This window comes from Dromiciops gliroides, chromosome 3 (genome assembly GCF_019393635.1).
Source record: "Dromiciops gliroides isolate mDroGli1 chromosome 3, mDroGli1.pri, whole genome shotgun sequence".
NCBI classification, from domain to species: Eukaryota; Metazoa; Chordata; class Mammalia; order Microbiotheria; family Microbiotheriidae; genus Dromiciops; species Dromiciops gliroides.
Window position 1 is genome coordinate 266,357,105 of NC_057863.1, and position 21,695 is coordinate 266,378,799.

General features: G+C 36.0%; 1 protein-coding gene across 6 annotated transcripts in view; it reads left to right on the top strand.

Moving 5' to 3' along the window:
• The window catches only part of SCAF4 (SR-related CTD associated factor 4), a 116,725-nt gene that overhangs the window by 29,621 nt on the left and 65,409 nt on the right, over positions 1-21,695 (top strand). For all 6 annotated transcript variants that reach the window (XM_043993027.1, XM_043993029.1, XM_043993026.1 and 3 more), the window contains exon 4: positions 2,064-2,225. In XM_043993027.1, the coding sequence (XP_043848962.1) occupies positions 2,064-2,225 (162 nt within the window). The remainder of the gene's footprint in view (positions 1-2,063; positions 2,226-21,695) is intronic.

Genomic DNA, 21,695 nt, shown 5'->3' on the forward strand with positions numbered 1-21,695 from the left:
GGGCATAGTTAGTATTTTATCCCGGCTCCTCAGATTCCAAATCCTTAAAAGCTACATCATTTGTTAGACATTGAAGACTAGATCAAACACATATAACATACACTGGACAACAGAGAAATATTGTAGGATTTTGAATAAAGTTATAACATTTCAGAAATGCTATTTTTGAAAGTTCATCCCATCAGGGTTGACCTGTGGACCTGAAGGAATGATATGATTAGTATTGAACCTGGCACAGTACCCTACAAATAGTAATAGCAGGCATGTCATAAATATTTGTCAAATGGGAATGTTGAAGAGAATTCTAAGTTTGGAAGGGTAGGCTGATGCCATATTTTACAAATACTTAGTACACTTTGATATACATCATTTGTGTCCTTGCTACAGCCTTGCAAAGATTAGGGTTAGAAAGAACACCCCACTTTTTATTTAATTTTATTTTTTAATTTAATTTTATTTTCAGTGAGGCAGTTGGGGTTAAGTGACTTGCCCAGGGTCACACAGCTAGTAAGTGTCAAGTGTCTGAGGCCGCATTTGAACTCAGGCATTCCTGACTCCAGGGCCAGTGCTTTATCCACTGTGCCACCTAGCTGCCCCTGATCATTTTGAGAGTGAAGTCAAGGAGTAAGGTTTTCAAATGAGATTTTGTTATCACACTGTACTCCTAAGCCACGACAAGTGTCCTTTTTTTGGGGGGGGGGTGAGAGGCAATTGGGGTTAAGTGACTTGCCCAGGGTCACACAGTCAGTAAGTGTCAAGTGTCTGGGGCTGGATTTGAACTCAGGTCCTCCTGAATCCAGGGCTGGTGCTTTACCCAATTTTAGAGATGAACGAAGGCTCAGTGTTTGTGGTTATTGCAGATATTTTTTTTCTGTGTTATTCATCTACTAATTCTAACTTCATTGTTTTTCTTTGCAAAAGCTTTCCAATTTTCATGTAATAAAAATTGTCCATTTTATCTTCTGTAATTATTCCTTGTTTGGCCAATACCTTTCTCTCTATACTTAAGGCTATCTTCCTTCCCTATTTCTCTAATTTGTTAATGTTATGATCTTTTATAGCTAGATTATATATCCATTTCAGACATATTGTTGTGAGTTTGGGGTCTAAACTTAATTTCTGCCAGACCTCTTTCTAAAGCTTTCCTAACATCAGTCTTTGTATTTGTCAGCCACTGTGTTATTCAGTTGCTTTAGTGTTCTGCTGAGCAACTTTTTTATTTTTTAACCAGTACCACATAGTTTTGTTGAGTACTGCTTTGTAGTGTAGTTTTATATCTGATACTACTAACTCACCTTCTCCCACCTTCCTTTTTTCATGACTTTCTTTGAGATTCTTGCCTGCCAGATGAATTTCATTACTATTTTTCCTAACTTTGTAAAATAATCTTTGGTATTTGATTGGTATGGCACTAAGTAAATTAATTTAGGTAGTATTGTCGTTTTATATTAGAATGATCCAACCATGAACAGTTTATATCATATCTCTTCAGTTATTGAGGTCTTCATTTCTGTTAAAGGTCTTTTATATTGTATTTATATAATTTCTGTGGGTCTTGGTAGGTGAGCTTAAGATGTTTTACACATTCTGTAGTTACAGTGAAAGAAATTTCATTATTTTCCTGCTGGGCTTTGTTGGCAATATACAGAGACCGATTGTTTTTGTTGGTTTATTTTTAATCTGGCTTCTTTACTAAAGTTTGTGTTTGCATTAAGAGAGATTAAGAGGGGCAGCTAGGTGGCACAGTGGATAGAGCACCGGCCCTGGAGTCAGGAGGACCTGAGTTCAAATCCAGCTTCAGACACTTAACACTTACTAGTGTGTGACCCTGGGCAAGTCACTTAACCCCAATTGCCTCACCAAAAAAAAAAAGAGAGAGAGAGAGATTAAGTGACTTGTCCAAAATCATACAGACAGTAAGTGGCAAAGCAGGGATTATAATAAAAGTCTCCTAGTGCCTGGTTCAATAATCTTCCAATATTGATAGACTAAAAAAATATTAAACTAAATTTTATAAATGGTTTTTCTTGTAATAACTACTAACTACCTTTTTATGTTTGCAGTGTAAACCAGAATATAAAGTTCCAGGACTATATGTAATTGATTCAATTGTGCGGCAGTCTCGTCATCAGTTTGGAACAGACAAGGATGTTTTTGGGCCAAGATTCTCTAAAAATATAACAGCTACATTCCAGTATTTATATCTCTGTCCATCTGAAGATAAGGTATAGTTTAAATCTTAAAAATTAGAACTCAAAATCTTGTGGATTCTGAATGTTGTTGATCTAAATTTAATAATGTCGGTTGTTTATTAAAGAAACAGTCCTGTCTTTGTTCTTTGGATGGCATTCCAGATCTCCTGGTTTAGTTCTCCATGAAACCTGAAAAACTTAGATTTTTAAAAATTTTCTTTTACATAACTTTCCTTTATAGAATGTATGAAAGAAAAATATTAAAGATGACCTATCTTCCAATTAAACTTTGCTTTTGTTGGCAAGGTCATGTGAACTATATTCTAGGATGCTGAAATAACTGATAGATATAATTACTAAACCAGATATTAATCTTTGAAAGATGATGGAAAATGAGAGAAGTCACAAGACTTGGAGAAAAGCAAATGTCCCAAATTTCAAAAAAGAGAAGGCAATGGACACTATAGACTATAAGCCAGTGATTCTTGGCAGAAATTTTGGAGACTTTAGAACTAATTAGGGTTTATTTGTGATCATTTGGAAATTGAACTAGTAATTGCTAAAATCTAGCATGGATTCATCAAAGAAAGGTTTGCCTAGAATAAAGTAATTTCTGTTACCTTTTATGAACCTTTTGGACTTTTAACACCATTACTATTTGACTCCAACCTACCCTTCCAGTCTCTTTATACTTTATCACCCATCCCAAATTCTGTGGTAACAGACAAACTGGCAGTCTTTCCTCACAAACAGTTGCCCATCTACTTGTCTTCATGTCTCCCCAAAAGTCCTATGCCTGGACAGCATACTCTCTTCACCTCCGCCTCATAGAAATCTTCACTTTTCTTCAAGATAGAACTCAAGCACCACCTTCTATATGAAGCCTTTCCTGATGCTTACAACTCATAGTACCCTCCTTCCCTTGTACATATTTTGTATTTACCTGTAAAAAATACACTTTAATCACTTAATAAATGCTTTTGATAATTGATTTCTTTTTTCTTACTAGTGATAGATCAAGTGAATGCTATAGATAATTTTACTTAAATTTTAGCATATCATTGACTGGTCTCATGTTACCCTTTGTGATGTTTAGAATCTAATATGTGACCTTGCCTGACCCCTCATTTTGGGGGGGAAACTAGCTAAGATTTACTGATAAATTCAGCAACAGTTTAAGCTTTTAAGTTTTTATTAACGTGTATTAGAAGTTAGTGAAGAGAGAGAGAGAGACTGAGCACAGGTCTCTGGAAGAATAGAAAAATCTAGCTCAGATCTATGTGGGATAGAGAGAAAACCTGCCTTCACCTAGCAGTTCATGCTTCCAAAGAGAACGAGTCTCAGCCGGTTCGCCTGGAAGCCCCCTGTGGAACAAGAAGCAGGGCAGGCCCCCCACAAAGCTCCAAGCTAATTGACTGGTCCATTGATTGACATGACTTACGGGCGGTCTATGAATAGAGGTAACTTCCTGGCGCCAATCTAACATTTGAAATCTCAGCAAGGTCACCTCATGCTCTCTTGGTTCTCACACTCCCCCCTATGCTTCATGAAAAAACATTGGTTCCTTACATGAAGCAATAACATTACAGGTACTTATGCTCGGTTCTCACACCTTGTACACAAAGTAGAGAGATGTGGGCTTCATGATATACTGAATTCAGAAGTGGTTGAGTAGGCCCAGTGAGTAATAATTAATGGGCCTAAGCCAACATGAAGGGAAATGCCTAGTGCTTTGCCCCTGGAATATGATTTAGCATTGTGCAGTTAAACATTTTGATCAGTAACTTGGATATGGGGTTAGAATATATGCTTATTAAGTTTGCATCTGATACAGAGCGAGGAAGAATGGCTGACAGCTTGAATGACAGGTTCCAAAGAGCTCTCAGAAGTCAAATGTAATAAGCTGAGATTTAATAAGCATGCAATGGAAAAATGTTTGGGTTGGTTTTGATGTTTTTTCTAACTAGTTTATGATTATACTACATATAGAAAGCTTATTTTGCAGAAGACCAATTACAAGGGTGTTAGAGAAGGAAGTCTTCTTCAGATAGGGCTAAATGACCTGTGAGAGTCTTTCGTTTAGCCTACCATTTCAAAATTATAGTCACACAGTTTTTTATTTTTAATTCCTCTCTTTTCTCAAATATGAACTGACACATGAAGTAGGTGATATGTTATACTACTACATTCAGTGTACTCAAAAAAGCCAATTTCTGCTTATATTAAGGTTATACCTTTTTATTTTGCTGGCCTGGCTTTATTTAGCCTCTGTCCTAGAGTTCAGTCCAAAGTATGGTTTCCACTTTGTCCTGTTACATCAAAACCTAATCCTACCTCTTTTTGTTGAATTTAAGCCTTTACTTCTTACTTAAGGAATTTACTTCCTAGCACTTGTTCCTATCTATTATCCCTGAAGGAGTAAAAATGATTGTTCATGTGAACTATCAGAAAACCCCCATGAAGAATATCAATCAGGATTTTAATGCCATGTTATAAAAGAATCAACTCTCTTAATTTTTTCAACTTGTTAACTAGTTTTTAATTTCTTTGTTTTATTTTAATTAGATTTCTATTCTTCTACTATTTTCATAGTAAATCATATAGACAAATTAGCTTTCTCTTGTTTATACTACAGTATCATATGCTACCTATATTCTAATCCTATTTTATGATCATAAACCAGGGATCCAGTTAAGTAAATGTTACCTTCTTATCTGTCAGATTCATTTTATTTCTCAAATTCTGTACATATTTGATTTTATATAAGTCTAGGGTATAAGTTCTTTAAATAATTATCTAAGTCTATTCAGACCAAATCAATGTTTAATTTGGTGGTTTCATTGCCAAAGTAAGCATAAGGGAGGATGGTGGAAAATGATTGTTCAGTATATAATGGTATTCAAGATGGAAGATTTCTCATAATTCTCATACCTGAATATTGTGAATACTCTCTTAAAAGAAGGAACTAGATATGGTAAACACCAAATGACATCTCAAAAACTTGTCTGTTAATTTCTAGTCAATCAAGTTGTCTCTAACCATCACCTAACAAAGAACTAAAATCAATAAATTACAGGAGAACATAAAATTGAGTAGTCATTGCATGCAGTTACAGCATTGCCAGCAAGCTGTTGGAATAAAAATTGGGTAATTCATCAAAGTAAAAAACAGATTCAAATTATCATTATTTCTTAAAAAAGTTGAATTGGTATAAAACAGCACATTGAGGAGGCCAGTTATCTCCTTTCCAAACAAAGATGTGACAGCAAAAATTAATACATGTTTAGAATACACGTTCATTTTCAAAACATTAAAGAGTAATGTGTTCTCAGCCTCAGTTTCTCTATTTGCAAAATGCAGGTGATAGCATCTACTAATAACACTGATTTAAAAAGAAAAGGAGAAAAATGAGGTAAAATCTAAAACACTTTGCAAACCTTAAAGCACTATCTAAATGCTACTTTTATTGTTAACACAAAATTGAGAAGTTATGGGAGGGAGGCAAAATGATGTTGATGGGTGTTAAACATTGGTAATCCCCAGTGCATTTGTAGATGAAATTGGGAGGACTACCAGTGAAACAGATGGTAGTGTTTCTGTGGGGTTCTGTTTTCATCAGTGATAACAATATAACCACTGTATTTCAGGAGGTAAAGTTGGGAATAGTGGCTAGACCTGACCACATAAACAGAAAATACATATAAAAAGCAGTACAGTTTTGGAGGTGTTCAAGGGTTGATTATCCAGGTGTCAGAAAGAGGGACAGATAATATCAAATGGAAAAAGTTGATGACATCAACTAAGAACTCAGATATCCACTTTGTCGTCCTTTATGTCTGATTTTATACATTGGAGAACATTGTTGATACTTTAGCACTCCAAAATTTACAGGGCACTTAACCTGTATTTTCTTATTGGTAAGTATTGTGTCTACCACATAGGATTTCAATTTAATGAAACAACTAATCATTAAGCATCAGGTATTGTATGTGCCAGGCACTACTTTGAATATAAAAGGGGAAAATGGTCCTTGACTTCAGAAAGTTTTTGCATTCCACTGGGGGAGGGAGGAAGGTACAATTTGTACTACACCCCCCAAAACTTAAAGTTAACCCTTCAACAAAATAAAAGGTCCTTGAAAATAAAGGAACAGGTGACAGCTAGTGGATAAAGCTCCCACCCTGAATTCAGGAGGACCTGAAGTCAAATCCGCTCTGAGACACTTGACATTTACTAGCTGTGTGACCTTGGGCAAGTTACTTAACCCTCACTGTCCCACCCCCCCAAAAAAAGAAAAAAGATGAACAAAACAGCGTGAAAGAGTGGGTTGTGACTGAAGTACACTTTGTCTTAGGGAGAACATTTGTTAAGGGAAAGGAAAGGTGCATATTTTAGTTCTTCTAAGTTAGGGCCAGGAAGTATAGTTTAAATTTTGTCATTTAAAGTTGTCATTTAACAAGTTGTGCTAATAGGTATATTCTTTTCATTCTTTTGTCTTTAACCTGAATCACTTTATATAAATATTACTGTAGTTTTCAGAATTCATCATTTGTTTTTCTTCAGGTTCAATAGTATTTCAATAGTTAAATGCCATAATTGGTTTAGTAACTTCTCATTTGGGGGGCATTTAGTTTGATTCCAATTTTTTGCTTTTACACATAATGCTGCTAGGAATAATTTTTTATGCTGTTGGATCTTTTCTTGCTGCCCATAACCGCTTTAGAGTATAAAATTAATAATAGAATCATTGGGTCAAAGTACAAGAAAAAATTTTGTAATTTCCTTAATTCCAAGCAAGAAGTAGGTTAGCAGCTTATTTTTTGATATGCCCTGCCATCCATTGCCAATTTTTTATTTCGCATTCCTGTGTAGTAGCAATTTTAACAATTTTAAAAAGGATACAAATTAACTAGGTAATACCATTTCATCCTCCCAACAACATTGTGAAGTAGATAATTTCCTCATTTTACAAATGAGGAACTTAAGTTCCAGAAAGTATCTGAGGCAGGATTCTTTTTTTTTTTTTCCATAAAAGTATTTTATTATTTTCCAGTTTTACATGTAGAGATAGTTTTTGTAAGATTTCTAGTTTCAAATTTTTCTCCCTCCCCCTTCCTGAAGATAGCGAGCAATCTGATATAGGTTATATATGTAAAATCACATTAAACATTTCTGCATTAGTTATTCTGTGAAAGAAGAATCAGAGCAAAAAGGAAAAACCTCAAAAAAGAAAAACAAAAAAATAGAAATAGTATGGTTCAATCCGTATCTAGATTCCATAATTCTTTTTTTCTGGATTTGGAGAGCATTTCCCATCATGAGTCCTTTGGAACTATCTTGGACCATTGCACTGCTGAGAAAAGTCAAGTCTATCACAGTTGATCAACACACAGTGTTGATACTGTCTACAATGTTCTCCTCTTTCTGTTCATCTCACTCAGCATCAATTCATGTAAGTCTTTCCAGGTTTCTCTGAAATCTGCCTGCTCATCATTTCTTACAGCACAGTAGTATTCCATTACATTCATATACCACAACTTGTTCAGCTATTCCCCAGTTGATGGGCATCCCCTCAATTTCCAATTCCTTGCCACCACAAAAAAGAGCAGCTATAAATATTTTTGTACCTGTGAGTCCTTTTCCCTTTTTTATGATCTCTTTGGGAAAAAGCCCTAATATTGGTATTGCTGGCTTTATAGCCCTTTGGACATAATTCCCAATTGCTCTCCAGAATGGTTGGATCAGTTCACAGCTCAACCAACAATGCATCAGTGTTCCAATTTTTCCACAGTTTCTCTGACATTTATTATTTTCCTTTTTTTGTCATATTAGCCAACCAGATAAGGTGTGAGTTGGTACCTCAGAGTTGTTTTAATTTGCATTTCTCTAATCAATAGTGATTTAGAGCATTTTTTATATGCCAATAGATAGCTTTTGATTTCTTCATCAGAAAACTTGAGATAGGATTTTAAAGCTGTATTTCTCCTGTCTCAAATACATGGTACTATTTCTCAAAATAGTACTGAGGAGGGCTCTCACTGACAACTTTCTGTAGTATACTTCATATTCAGAAAGTACATAGTTGATTTGAGAGGTTAGAAAATAGAAAATCCTAATAATGTGTGTTTGTTGAGTAAAGGAAAGAAAGAAACAACCCCACCCCCACCCCAAATAAAAAAACAAAAACAAACTAACATTGACTTGGTAGAGACAAAAATGATGCTTTAAGGGCTCTTTTCTAGCCAAGATATCTGCCCATGCATATGTTAAAAACAGGCTAGATTCATTAAGAGATGCCACTACCAAAATTACTTTGCTCAGAATCTTCTAATTATCAGATTCAGGTGGGCTTAAGCTAGATCTGTATACTATTTGAGTGTTGTTACTCTGGTCCCCCTCCTTGATCGTGTTTGATTTCCATTGCATATGTCCTTACATTTTATATATTACTCTGATAGTCCATAAGTTGTAGATTGTCTAGCAGGCAGACCATATTATTTTGTTGTGTTCTCCATTGAGTATAGTACTCAGTGCTCTGGAAAGGTAAAGGAATAAATGTTTAAATCTAGTTAGGGAGAGATCAAGTACATTTACACTTGGAATCAGAAAAGTCTTGGTTTCAAATCCCACATACTCAAACTAGCTGTGTAGTGATAAACAAATCCCTAAATATCTTATGAGCTTTGATTTCTTCATTTTAAAAAATGGACATAACAACTGGAATAGATCTACTTCATAATGTTACAAGGCTATAATGAATGCATATACAGTTTTTTAAGCAATATTTAAAAAAAATATATTGGTATCTTTATTTTTAGCTTAGGATGGTGAATAGAGAGGTGTCCTGGAAGCCAAGAAATTCAAGTTCTTGATTTTGACATACATTGAATATGTGATCCTGAGCATTTCACTTAATCTCTCAGTGTTTTAGACAACTTTTTAAGTTTAAGAAAGGCAAAAGAAAGTACTGATGTGTGTTTGTAAGAGGGAGTTTGCTCATCTGAGAGTTAGGCTGTATTGGTGAAATCACAGGTCCAGGTTCTATTCTTAACCTGATCTTTTGTTTTTATATCACTAATTTTCCAAATATGTCCAACCCCAACCTAGAGATCTATCTTTTAAGACAACAAATAAAATAGACCATATACAATTTAGTAAAACTAGCTAACACATCAAAAAGGTTTGACATCTGTAATGTTCCACATCTGTAGTTCCCCCCCTTTGCAAAGAAGAAAGAGCAATACCTTCTTGTATCTCTTTTGGGGGTCCAAACTTGGTCATTATTTCATAGCATTCAATTTTTAATGTTTTGTTGTTACCTTCTCTTCACAGTGTTGTATCATTGTGTGTGTTATTTTGCAAGGTCTGCTTACTTCACTTGGCATCCATCATTCCCGTGCTTCTCCATATTAATCTTATTTGTAATTTCTTAAAGCATGATAATATTATGTACCATAACTAGTTGAGTCATTTCCCCAGGATAGCTACTTTGTTTTCAGGGGTTTTTTTGGTACTACCAAAAGAGTTGCTAGAAATATTTTAGTGTATACATGGGGCTTTTGTCTCATTAACTTCCTTGGGGTATATGTCTGGCAGTGAAATCTCTGGCTTAAAAGATAGGAACGTTTTAGTCTCTATAATTCTAGGTTGCTTTTCATATTGATTGGACCAATTTGTAGTTCCATCAAGAGTATGTTAATGTGTCTATTTTATAAAGCTTTTTTTTTTACACAACATTAAAGCAGTATCTAAGTGTCATTAATAGTAACTTCACTACTTTGGGGATTCATTAATTTGGATGTTGTATGGTTTTATTTTTGTAGGAAATAGGTAATTTGGGGGTGGGGGTGGGGGCTACAGGCAAGATGGTGGGTTAGAGGCAGCAACCTGGCTGAACTTTCTTAGTGTTCCCGTTCTAAACAACTTTAAGATAATGTCTCAAATAAAATAACAAAAGGTCAGGAGGAGACATTTTCTGGCCTAAGAAAACTTGGGAGGTCAGCAGGAAAACTATAAAACTTGAATAGAGGCCTGTCTGGAGTACACACATGCAACCACAGCAGCAGCTTCTGGAACTCTCAGGTCAGAGATGGTAAGGAATTGGACAATTAGTCAGAAAGATTACAGGGGATCTGTTGCTGGGGCTAGGTGCAGCTGGTGTTGATTGGCATTTCTATTGCCTATATGCAATTCCAAGGTAAAAAGGTGTGCTTGTGGTCCATTACAAAAGAGCAGGGGCCCTAGTGACTGTTCCATGGCCAAAAGGATTGCTAGCACTTGAAGCAGTGGGGAAAGGGAGACAGTCTCCGTTTGAGAGCAGAGAAAAGTGCTAGTGCTTTCAGCTGTAGGGGAGCAGAGGCCTTCCTAAATAAAGACCAGAGCACACACCAGGTGAGCCATGATCATACCTCTCCCTTGGATTACATCACCAGATCTGACTTTGAAAACAGTAGCATGGAAATGTCTGAAGCTTGGAACAGTGCCTTCCCACCCCAACATAGTTAAAAGTCAAGAAATAGTTTGGAAAAACTAAACAAAAAAGAATATAACCATAAAATGCTTCTGTGCTGGTAGGGAAGACCAAGACAAACTCAGAAAACTAAAAGAGCTACAACCAAGACCTCAAAGAAAAACACTAATTCTAACCAAGCCCAAGAATTCCTAGAAGAGTTACAGGTAAGAGTGGTAGAGGAAAAAGAAGAGAAATGAGTGATGGCAAGAAAATGATGAAAAGAGAACTAACAGTTTGGTAAAAAGAGGTAGAAAAAATACTGAAGAAAATATCACGTTAAAAACAGAATTGGCCTAATGGCAAAAGAGGCACAAAATATCATTGAAGAAAGGAATTGTTTAAAAACCAGAACTGGCCAAGTGAAAGCTAAGACTATAAGACATCAAGAAACAATGGAACAAAGTCAGAAGAATGGAAAAATATAAGAACGTGAAATTTTTCATTGGAAAACAACTCAGCTGGAAAATGGATCAAAGAGATATAATTTAAGAATTCTTAGATGATCAGAAAGCCATGATCAAAAAAAAAAAAAAGAACCAGGATGCCATATTACAAAAAATTTTAAAAAGAAAATTGCCCTGATATCTTCTATCCAGAGGGTAAAATAGAAATTTTTAAAATCCACTGATCACCTGAAAGAGATTGCAAATGAAAAACTTCCTATGCTATTATTGCCAAATTCCTGAGTTCCCAGGTCAAGGAGAAAATAATACAGGCAGCCAGAAAGAAACAATTGAAATATTGTGGAGCCACAATCAAGATCACACAAAATTTACCGGCTTCCATTTTAAAGTTGCTGAGGGCTTGGCATATGGTATTCTGGAAGACAAAGGAGCTAGGATTACAACCAAGAATACCCTACCCAGCAAAACAGTATAATCCTTCAGAGGAAAATGGATATTTAATGGAATAGGGGTGTTTCAAGCATTTCCGATGAAAAGACCAGAGTTGAATGATAAATTTGACAATCAAATATAAGACTCAAGAAGCATAAACAGGTAAACATGAAAGAAAAAATAAAAGAGAATAAGGTTAAAAGATGATTCATGTAAACTCTTGTTGTGACTGTAAGGTTAACTTGAGACACAAAGCTTCGGGGTATAGTATATTAGCAAAGTGGGAATCTGGCAATAAACAGGGTCTCAGCCTCCTCAGCCAGCTAAGACTGAGATCTGACACATCCTTTTTATGGAAAAAAAGGAGGAATGTCCAAAAACTAGAAGGCAGCCTCATAGATGTGGAGAGCAATATGATTGCCTTTAAATTTGGAATGCAGGGCTAGCAACAACCTCTCCCTCCATCTTGTCACTATTGAAAACTTAATGCTGGTGTCCACCTGCATGAGTAGTTAGTCACAGTCATAACAGACCAGACTTTCTTGAAGGACAGCCATTGCTGCAGAGATAAGACCAAACTCCCTGTATCTTCCAAGATTTCCTTGACAGAAGAGTTAAACAATGATCAACAGGAAAGTTGAACTTTTAAACTTAACTCAGAGACAAGTGAAATAAATGTGTAATTTATGTAGGTAGTTACAAAAAAAGTTGGAAATGTTGGTAGTGATACAAAATAAAATCAATTACAGAATAGAATTCAATTTGTTTTTCTCCATTTTCAGTTCCCTGATTTGATCAACAGGAGTCATATTTCCCATAGTTCAGTTATCTATAAGCTAGTTCTATAAACTTTTTAACATGGTCATTATTAGTAGTGTACATTAACATAAGGTTCAGTGGTACAAGTTTCAAACTGGTTTTAACACAGCAATTAAGGCAAAGTCTGAAGAGATTGATGACAAAAAGCAGTAAGGACCTATTTAACAAGGGTGACTAACTTTACTGTTTCCCTGCAGGAAAGTGAACCAAGAGGAGGATTTCTATCAGGAGTCACCTGTAAAGGATAATTGTGTTTCTCCTGTAACTTGTTAAATCTTCTGAAGCTGATAACAATTTTCCCTGATCCGTTAATGTAAGACTGATTAATCATAGCACAAGACAGTAAAAATATTCAAAACCATGGATTAATATTAGAGGGAGATTTCTATATCCCCAAGAAAACTCAGCAAACATAGATACCATGAAAGAAAAGGCCAAAATAATACAATGATGATTATTAATATCAACTAACATCAAGTCTCTTTGTCTCCTAATAACCCACTCCCAATGTCCATTTAATCAGCACATTTTGTCTTGTATCCCAGGTGTCCCGTGTCACCTGATCTCTGGAAACAACTTTTGGGCATTCTGAAATAGGTCTCAGTTTTAGGGCAGCTTTAAAGGAGGCTTCTTCTAAATAGATTTTTTTCTCTAGTTCTAAGTCACTTGTAGAAATTTCTGGGTAATTTTGCTAAAATCCGCCAGTAACTAGACTCAATACAATTCAGTTTTATCATTCATTCGATTTAGTCATGTCCAACTATTTTTGGTCCCATTTGGGGGTTTTCTTAGCAAAGATACAGAAGTGGTTTGCCATTTCTTTATCCAGCTCATTTTACAGATGAGGAAACTGTGGTAAACAAGGTTAAGTGACTTGCCCGAGTTAGTAAGTGAGTAAGGCCAGATTTGAACTCACATATGCCTGATTCCATGCCTGGCACTCTATCCACCTCACCACTTAGCCACCCTATACAATTTAGTAAAATCTCCTAAATTTGTTTTTACCCCATAAGTAACTATTGGTGAAAAGCAGTTGAAGCTGTACAGTTCTGATCCTATTAACAATAGAGCTATAAGAATATCAAGTTAGGTACCTATAATTCTTATGAAACTTAAGAGAATTTAAGAGGTGGGTGTGGGTATGTGCGTGCACACTTTACCATACTATTTCTCATTACTTTCTTTACCTGAACACTATACCTTACATAGACACTGCCAACAAGGGGCTGAAGGAAGACTCTTTAAAAGAATCTATGAGGGCCTGAATTGTAAAATGAGCCCTAATGTCTCTTAAAATTATCCTATAGTAGATGACCATGGATCAGCGCCTTGAAGAGCCACGGACCACAGTGTGGCTGTGTGTTGTATCTACCCTGTGAGGAGTAGCTGGAGTGTCCTCCCCAGGGTGCTGGCCTGGGCAGATAAATATGGAAAACAAGCTCTTGCCCATGCAGCAGGTTTTCCCTCTCCTCAACATTGGTGGATCCAAAGGAAAGGCAGAGCCAGTAGAGTTTGGCACCAGTGCTGCCGCAGGAGTTGCCAGAGGGATGGGATGTCCAACATCCAACTGCCTAAGGGACTCGGACTCCTGATTTTTCCTCCGGCTTAACTCCTGAAGCTTTTCCCATATATGGGTATGGCCGCAAGGCAGCAAAAGTTTAAAATCAGGGTTTTCCTTCCCCTAGGTGAGTTGCCTATCAAGGCTGATGAGCCCCACCTGCCCCAAAAAAGTATCCTATAGATACTTCAAATAGGGAACAAAATGATTAAAAATTTATTTACAATTTTCAGTGCAATTTTATATGTAAAATCCTTAATCCAATGTTGAAAACTTATTAGAGCCTGAATTTTACCTATTTGTCCTAATTCCTCCTTAGGAGGACATTATCTCAAGGATCTAACCTTATACATGAATATATAACTATTAGGTAAATGATAAACCCAAGAACTCATTTACTTAGTTGCTTAGTATATGGACTTGACTACCAATTCAGGTTTGAAACAGTAAGTTCTTTTACATATGCATCCTATTATAGCAATGCACAGGTGTTGGAGTATTGCAGTAACAAAATTTGTCATATTAAAATAATTTACAGCTTTACCTACCATGGTTAAAGAGATTTCCTCTGAAAGGAAGAAGCAAGGATATGTTTATAACAGCATCAAGTGGTCCTCCAGGCCTAAACCTCAGGACACAGAATGATTTAACATATTTATAATAGGTTAAAGCATCTTAGTTCTGTTTGATTTCAGGTAAGAGTCATAGTTAACTTTTACAAGCTGCCAACCATACAGCAGAGCTCCACAGTATTCACTCGGTATCATAGCCACACTCAGTATCATAGCCACACTCAGTCTTGCCCCCCCCCCCAAGAAAATACAATGGAGAAAGTGAAGCAAGAGGACCCTCCCTTTGACTATACCACAGTAGTCTTCCCCATTGAGTAGCTTGTGACATTTTCTTCAAATGGTGGCAAAGAATGACCTAATGATACTTCAAAAATTTTACCAAAACTCAAAACAAAATCAAATTACAGTCCCAAGAGGTTACACCTCAAATAGCAAAATTTCACTAATCATAACTTAGGGCTAAGATGTTGTATTCAAGTTGTAATGATTATTTACAGTAAACACATATTAGGGCCTTACTATTTTAAATCCATCTGGGAGTAGAAATGAAATATTTAGAAATGAGAGTAATCACATTCTGCAGTTTCACACATACAGTGAATATGTTATAGTTGATTCACAAAGCTTAGAAGAATGTTGGCTATTGAAAGGATACTCATTGCCTATTTATATGTAAGGCAAAATAAAATCTTTGAGTCTAAGAGTTATTATTACTGAGTTGGTCCAAAGATGCAACTCTAATACATCATATTTATTAACATAAGCAGTATGAAACTAATTCTCATTAATGGCAGCCAAATAATCTTAGAGGAAATTTAAGTAAGCTTGTAAATTCTCCCACCCCCCCCCAAAGGAGTAGAAGAGTAGATCCTATTTTCATAGTAAACTAATTTATTTGGAATTTCACAAGATTTAGCAAGTTCTTTGACAGGGCTGATGAAAATTTTATGACCTTACCCAAGCAGAAGGTCCCAAAGAACATGGCAAGTTTACAAAAGAGATTTTATAAGGTCTTCCCTGTACTTTTTTCTTGTCCCACAAAGTATGTAATTGTTAGTCTTCCCTTTAAAAATTTACCCAGTTAAATATTTGATAGGTTCAAATATTATAACACTAGCCTCTAATGAATTATATCATAGTATTCAGATTAAAAGAATTAAGTTTTCCAATGATACAATTGCCTTTACTTCTTAACGGTATTTTTTTTTCTTTTTTTCTTTCATTTTTCTTTTTTTTTCTTCTTATGGGGCAATGAGGGTTAAGCGACTTGCCTGGGTTCTCACAGCTAGTAAGTCTCAAGTGTCTTAAGGTTGGATCCGAACTCAGGTCCTCCTGAATCCAGGGCCGGTGCTTTATCTACTATACCACCTAGCTGCCCCCAACAGTATTTCTTACACAATGTTCTCCAAAAATTCACAGTACAAGAAAATTTAGAAACACAATATCATGAAAGAAAACTTACCAGCAGTCAGGTAACATCAATTCAGTCAAATGCATTTCCAAATTATCTTATAGAAAACCATTCATTTTTATCCCTTTAGTGTTTTATATTAATCACATTTTAAACCCAATATGGAGCTACCCAATATGAGTTAATTGTATTTAATTAAACAAATAATAGCGACAATAACATTAGTTAAAACTTACATCATGCTTACCATATACCAGGCAGTGTTTTAAGCATTTCACAATCATTTTAGATAATTTTGATCTTTACAACAACTCTTGGGCCATCATTCCTCTTGCAGATCGGGAACTGAGGTGAATAGAGGTAAGATAAGTTGTTGAAAGTCACACAGCTAACATTTCTGAGACCGGATTTTGACCCAGGTTTTTTCTAAGCCATGATTATTTCACCCTCTTCTTGACTTTCTGCTGAAGCACCTTCTTGGAAGACACACAGAAGCACTTAATAACAAAGTTCCTAATTCATGTAATAGAAATCACTGTGCACAGTTTCAAAATTAAAATTCGTTTCTCAGTAGTGTCCAACTCTGTGGGGCCCCCTTTGGGGTGCTTTGGAGGGGTTTGCCATTTCCTTCTTGTCATTTCAGCTCATTTTATAAATGTGGAAACTGAGCCAAACTGGGTGAAATGACTTGCCCAGGATCACACAGCTAGTAAGTGAGGCCAAATTTGAACTCGGAAAAATGAGTCTTTCTTGATTCCAGGTCCAGCATTCTATGCACTGTGCCACCTAGCTGCCCTTTTATATATCTTAGACTAATTTTGCTCTGGTTTTTAGTTAGCCTCTTTTTGACTGGGAATGTTTCTCTGTTTTTTAGGCTTTTCTGACCCTTTCTTGAATGGGAAATATCCCTCTGGCTTGAACTGTGAATTCTCCTTTAAGAAAGAAAAATTCCCCAAGGGTCTTTAATGGGTTCTCTGCAGGGGCATTGATGGTGCAGGAGCACCCTTTGAAGAGAAAAGGTTCTTCAGGGGTCTCATCTGTGAGGGGAGTTTCCCACGTTGTCAGTTGCCAGTCAGTCACACTAAACACAGTACCCCAAGACAAAGTTGCAACTTCCCCAACAGTTCAGGGTCTTTGCCTTGGCTCATAAGAGTAGGGTAGGGATTCAGAGGAGAGTCGGATTTCTGGTGCAGTCCTTTGGGAAAACATTCTCTTCTAGCCTCCACCAGTCCCCACCCATGTAAATGCCATATGAGCACTTGGGTTGCTCTGAAGACCAGCTTCCTTCCCTCAGTTTCTTCATGGTTGCTGATTGAAATTAAGGTGAACAGAGGAACAACTGAGCACAATCAATTAGCAAAGCTTGAATTTGCCAATAAACAGGGTCTTAGCCTCCTCAGTTAGCTAAGACTCTGAATGAGAGTGACATCCTTTTTATGGACAAAAGGAGGAACATCCAAAAACTAAAGGCAGCATCATAGGTGGGGAAAACAGTATGACTGGTTACAACACCTCCAGCATTATAGATGTGGGAAATAATATGATTGGCTAGAAATTTCAAGTACAAGGCTAGGAGTTAGTCCCCTCTCCATCTTGTCACTGTGGAAAACTCATTGGTAATGTTTACCTGCATCAGTAATAAATGTCACAATGATAACAGACCACTTATTTTGAAGCATAGCCGTTGTTGCAGAGGTAACAGACCAGAATACCTGGCATTTACCTGCATCTTTCAAGAATAACAGGTTTCCTTGACATAAGAATAGAACAGTGACTGACAGGAAAACTAAACTTCTAAAGTTTAGACAAATAGACAAATGAAATGTGACTTAGGTAGTTACGCAAAATGTTGGTAGTGACACAAAATAAATTACAAAAAATCAATTTTATTTTTTTCAATTTTTGAATCTAAAAACTTATTAGGGCAGTTAGGAGTTAGAAGGGCATGGGTGTGAGTTGATTATATTGCAATAGTCTCCAAGAGAAAAAAGGGGGTCAGAAAGAGATTCAATGGGAGAAGGAAGGGAGAGGTAAAATAGGGGAAATGTTCTCACATAAAAGGGGTATGCAGAGCCTTTTAAAGTGGAGGGGGGCAGGGTGGACAGCAACAGGTAATGTTTGAACCTCACTCATATTGAGAGGGAAGGAAAAAACACACAGTTGTGTACACAAATCTATCTTACCCATTAAGGAAATAGGAGGGAAAGGGGAGAAGAGAAAGGGAGGCATTGGTTAGAAGGAAATTACCTTTTGAGGAGGGACAGGGAAAAAAGAAGAATAAATTTAAGAAAGTCAGTTGGAGGAAACTGTGGGTAGAACTGGGGATGAGCTCACTCATAAAACAAAAGTGAATAGCCAGATGTATTTGAAACCAGAATCCAATAAATAATATGTTTACAAGTGACTCAACTACAGCAGAGAGACACCTTCAGAGTTAAAATAAAGTACTAAAGCAGAATCTATTACACTTCAGCTGAAGTTAAAAAGTCAGGGGTAGTAATCACACTGTCAGAGAAAAAGCAAAAAGATAATAAGGCAAACTACATTTTGCTAAAAGGCAGCATGGGTAATTAAATAATATAAACAGTTTTTACAGCAAGTTTCTCTGATCAAGGTATCATTTTTCAAGTATAGAAAGTGAATCAAAATTTATAAAAATAAGCCATTCCCCATTTAATAAATGGTTAAAAGATATGAACATGCAGTTTTTAGAAATTAAAGCTCTCTATAGTCATATGAAAAAAATAATTTAAATCACTGTTGCATAGAGAAATGCAAATTAAAATAACAGGCAATGCACACCTATGAGACTGGCTAACAAGGTAGAAAAGGAGTATGATAAATGTTGTAGGGTATGTGGACAAACTAGGACATTAATAAACTGTTGGTAGAGTAGTGAAGTGTTCCCTCTGTTTTGGAGAATTTGGAACTATGCTCAAAGGGCTGTAAAACTGTCTATACCACTTGATTTGGCAATACCACTATTAGATTTGTATCCAAAAGAAATTAAAGATGTATAAAAAATATAGCAGCTCTTTTCATGCTGGAAAAAAATTGGAAATCAAGGGGGTCTCCTTCAGTTGTGGACTGACTGAATAAGCTATGGCATATGATTGTGATAGAGAACTATTGTGCTATAAGAAATGATGAGGGGGTAGTTTCAGAAAAACATGGCAAGACATATGAAGTGATACAGAATTAAGTGAGAAGAACAAGAATGTCATTCTGCATAGAAACTGTTATAATAATGATCAACTCTGAAATACATGGCTATTCTGATCAGCGATCGAAGACAATTCCTTGTGGGTTAATGATGAATAAATGCTATCCATCCTCAGAAAGAAGAGTGATGAACTCTGAGTGCAATTTGAAGGATTATTTTCTCTTTTTTTTTTTTTTTCCTTTTTTCCACCCCTCTGACCAATATCAAATTATGTTTTGCATGATTTCACAGGCATAAGTAATATATTACTTGCCTTTAATGTGAGCTGGGAAGGAGTTAGGAAAGAGAGAATTTGGAACTCAGTAAAAAACAAAAGCATGCTAAAAATAATAAAATTGAAGAAAAAAATAGGTCATTCTGGTCTTAATGATGGTATTGTGCAGTTGGTGGAGTTGCTGGGTGGGTAGAGATTAAGTCTCCATTGAAGATTAGACATAATATCTAAGCTTTTACCTGAAATGCACCAACATCATTTACTTTTCTGTGGTTCCTCCAACCTTCCTTTCTCTCCCATTATTCCCCCCCCCCCCCGCCAAAAAAAAACAAACCCCAAGCAAACAGAACTATCCATGCACTCTCATAATGAAACTCTCCTATTTATTTCTGCTTCCTAAATCTCTCAATTTTCCCATGACGCTTTCCCCATTATTTGTGGCCTCAACACCAAACGTCTTTATGCCCATTGATTTGATTATGATATTAGCATGTGATTTGGACTTTTCATAAAATGTACAATATGGTTTAATTTTATTTTCTAATGTCAGTTTAGTTTCCATATTCTCTCTCTTTTTTTTTTTTTTTTTTTGCGCGGGGCAATGGGGATTAAGTGACCTGCCCAGGGTCACAAAGCTAGTACATGTCAAGTATCTGATGCCGAATTTGAACTCAGGTACTCCTGAATCCAGGGCCAGTACTTTATCCACTGTGCCACCTAGCTGCCCCCAATATTTCTCTTTTATGTTTTTGGTTATCTTGTGGATTGAGTTTTATGTTGAATCTTTAAATTGGAATTCAGAAGAAATAATGTAAGACATTGTCAGTATTTTTATAGTTTTTAGTGTTGGCCAGAAGAGGTTTATTCACATTTATTGTAACAGGTCGTGAATTAGATACTTATTTAAATAAATACTTTTTATTACAACTTAGTCATCAATGAGCAAAAACTCTTCAATATTAAAAACCGATCAATTAGCAAGCACTTAGTCCCTTGTATGTAATAGCGATACAAAGACAAGTGAAATCGCTGCTTCTTAAGGATTTTACTTCCAAACTTAGAGTGATACTATTTACTCGTTACCTCCTTTTTCTCTCATTCTCCCTGCCCATCTTCTTTCCCATCCCATCTTTTCCCATTCTCCCTCTCTTAACATACAAAGCATATTCAGATTTATCTTAGAGAAGGCACTGATAGTTCTGAGGCTTAGAAAGGGCCTCCTGCAGAAGATAGTGCTAGAGCTGAGGTCAGGAAGGATGAGGATTGAGGAAAGGCTATTACATTTGTTAATTGATTATTTGTGACTTTGGAGAGAGCGATTTCATTTGAGTAATGAGATTAGAGAACAGATTATAGAGTCTGAATGTAGGAGAGAGTGGGAATAATAGTCGTGATAGTCTTCTATAAAAGATGAAAAGAGGTTGATGTCAGCAAGGAGAAGGGGCTGCTCTACTCCTTAATCATACTAAAGCATGGAGAAGAGAGAGGACATAGAAGGCAAGGTGAAGAAGTTCTCAGTGCATGGCCTCAGTTTCCTCCATTAAATATGAGGGATGGGGAATTGGGTAAAATTGATTGGGTATGAATAAGACAAAACTTCAGAATATCTATAAGCAACACTTTAAAGAAAAACAGCTTGATCATGAGATTAATAAAATTCCTGGAAGAAATTAAGAGATTAAAAAGGCATTTTGAAATATTTTAAATTAAATGAGAGCTTTGGAATAAAGGCTTGGAAAGAGAATTAACAGTTCCAGACTACCTGAAAATTAGATTCAATCAAGCAAATATTAATGATTCCATGAGACAGTAATAAAATTTTTTAAGTCAAAAGACTACACAACCAACTTGGAAAACAAGATGAGAGCTGATTTAACAATCAAAGTACTACCTGAAAGCCATGAACAAAAAATGAGCCTGAATATCACTTGAAATCCTGAATAACAATTCAGATCTATTAAAGCCATAAATCAAAGCAAAAAATAGAAACTATCCACCAATTACCTCCTGAAAGAAACACTAAAATGAACACATATATGTCACAGCCAAAATTCAGATTTCCCAGGTTAAAGGAAAAATAATGCAAACAGCCAAAAAGGAGATTCGAGTAGAAAAAAAAGTCAGGATAATTCAAGATGTGGCAGCCTCTATTATAACCTAGAGGAAAGCTTAGAATACAATATTCCAAAAGGTAAAAGATAGTTTTGCCACCCAAAGTAACATCCATCAAAACTAAAAGCTTAAAAACACAAATCTTTAGTGAAATGGAGGACTGTTATATTACTATTCCTAACAAAAACCTGAGAAGAAAACCTGACATTCAAAAGGGGTATGAAGGGGTATGAAGGAAGGAACAAT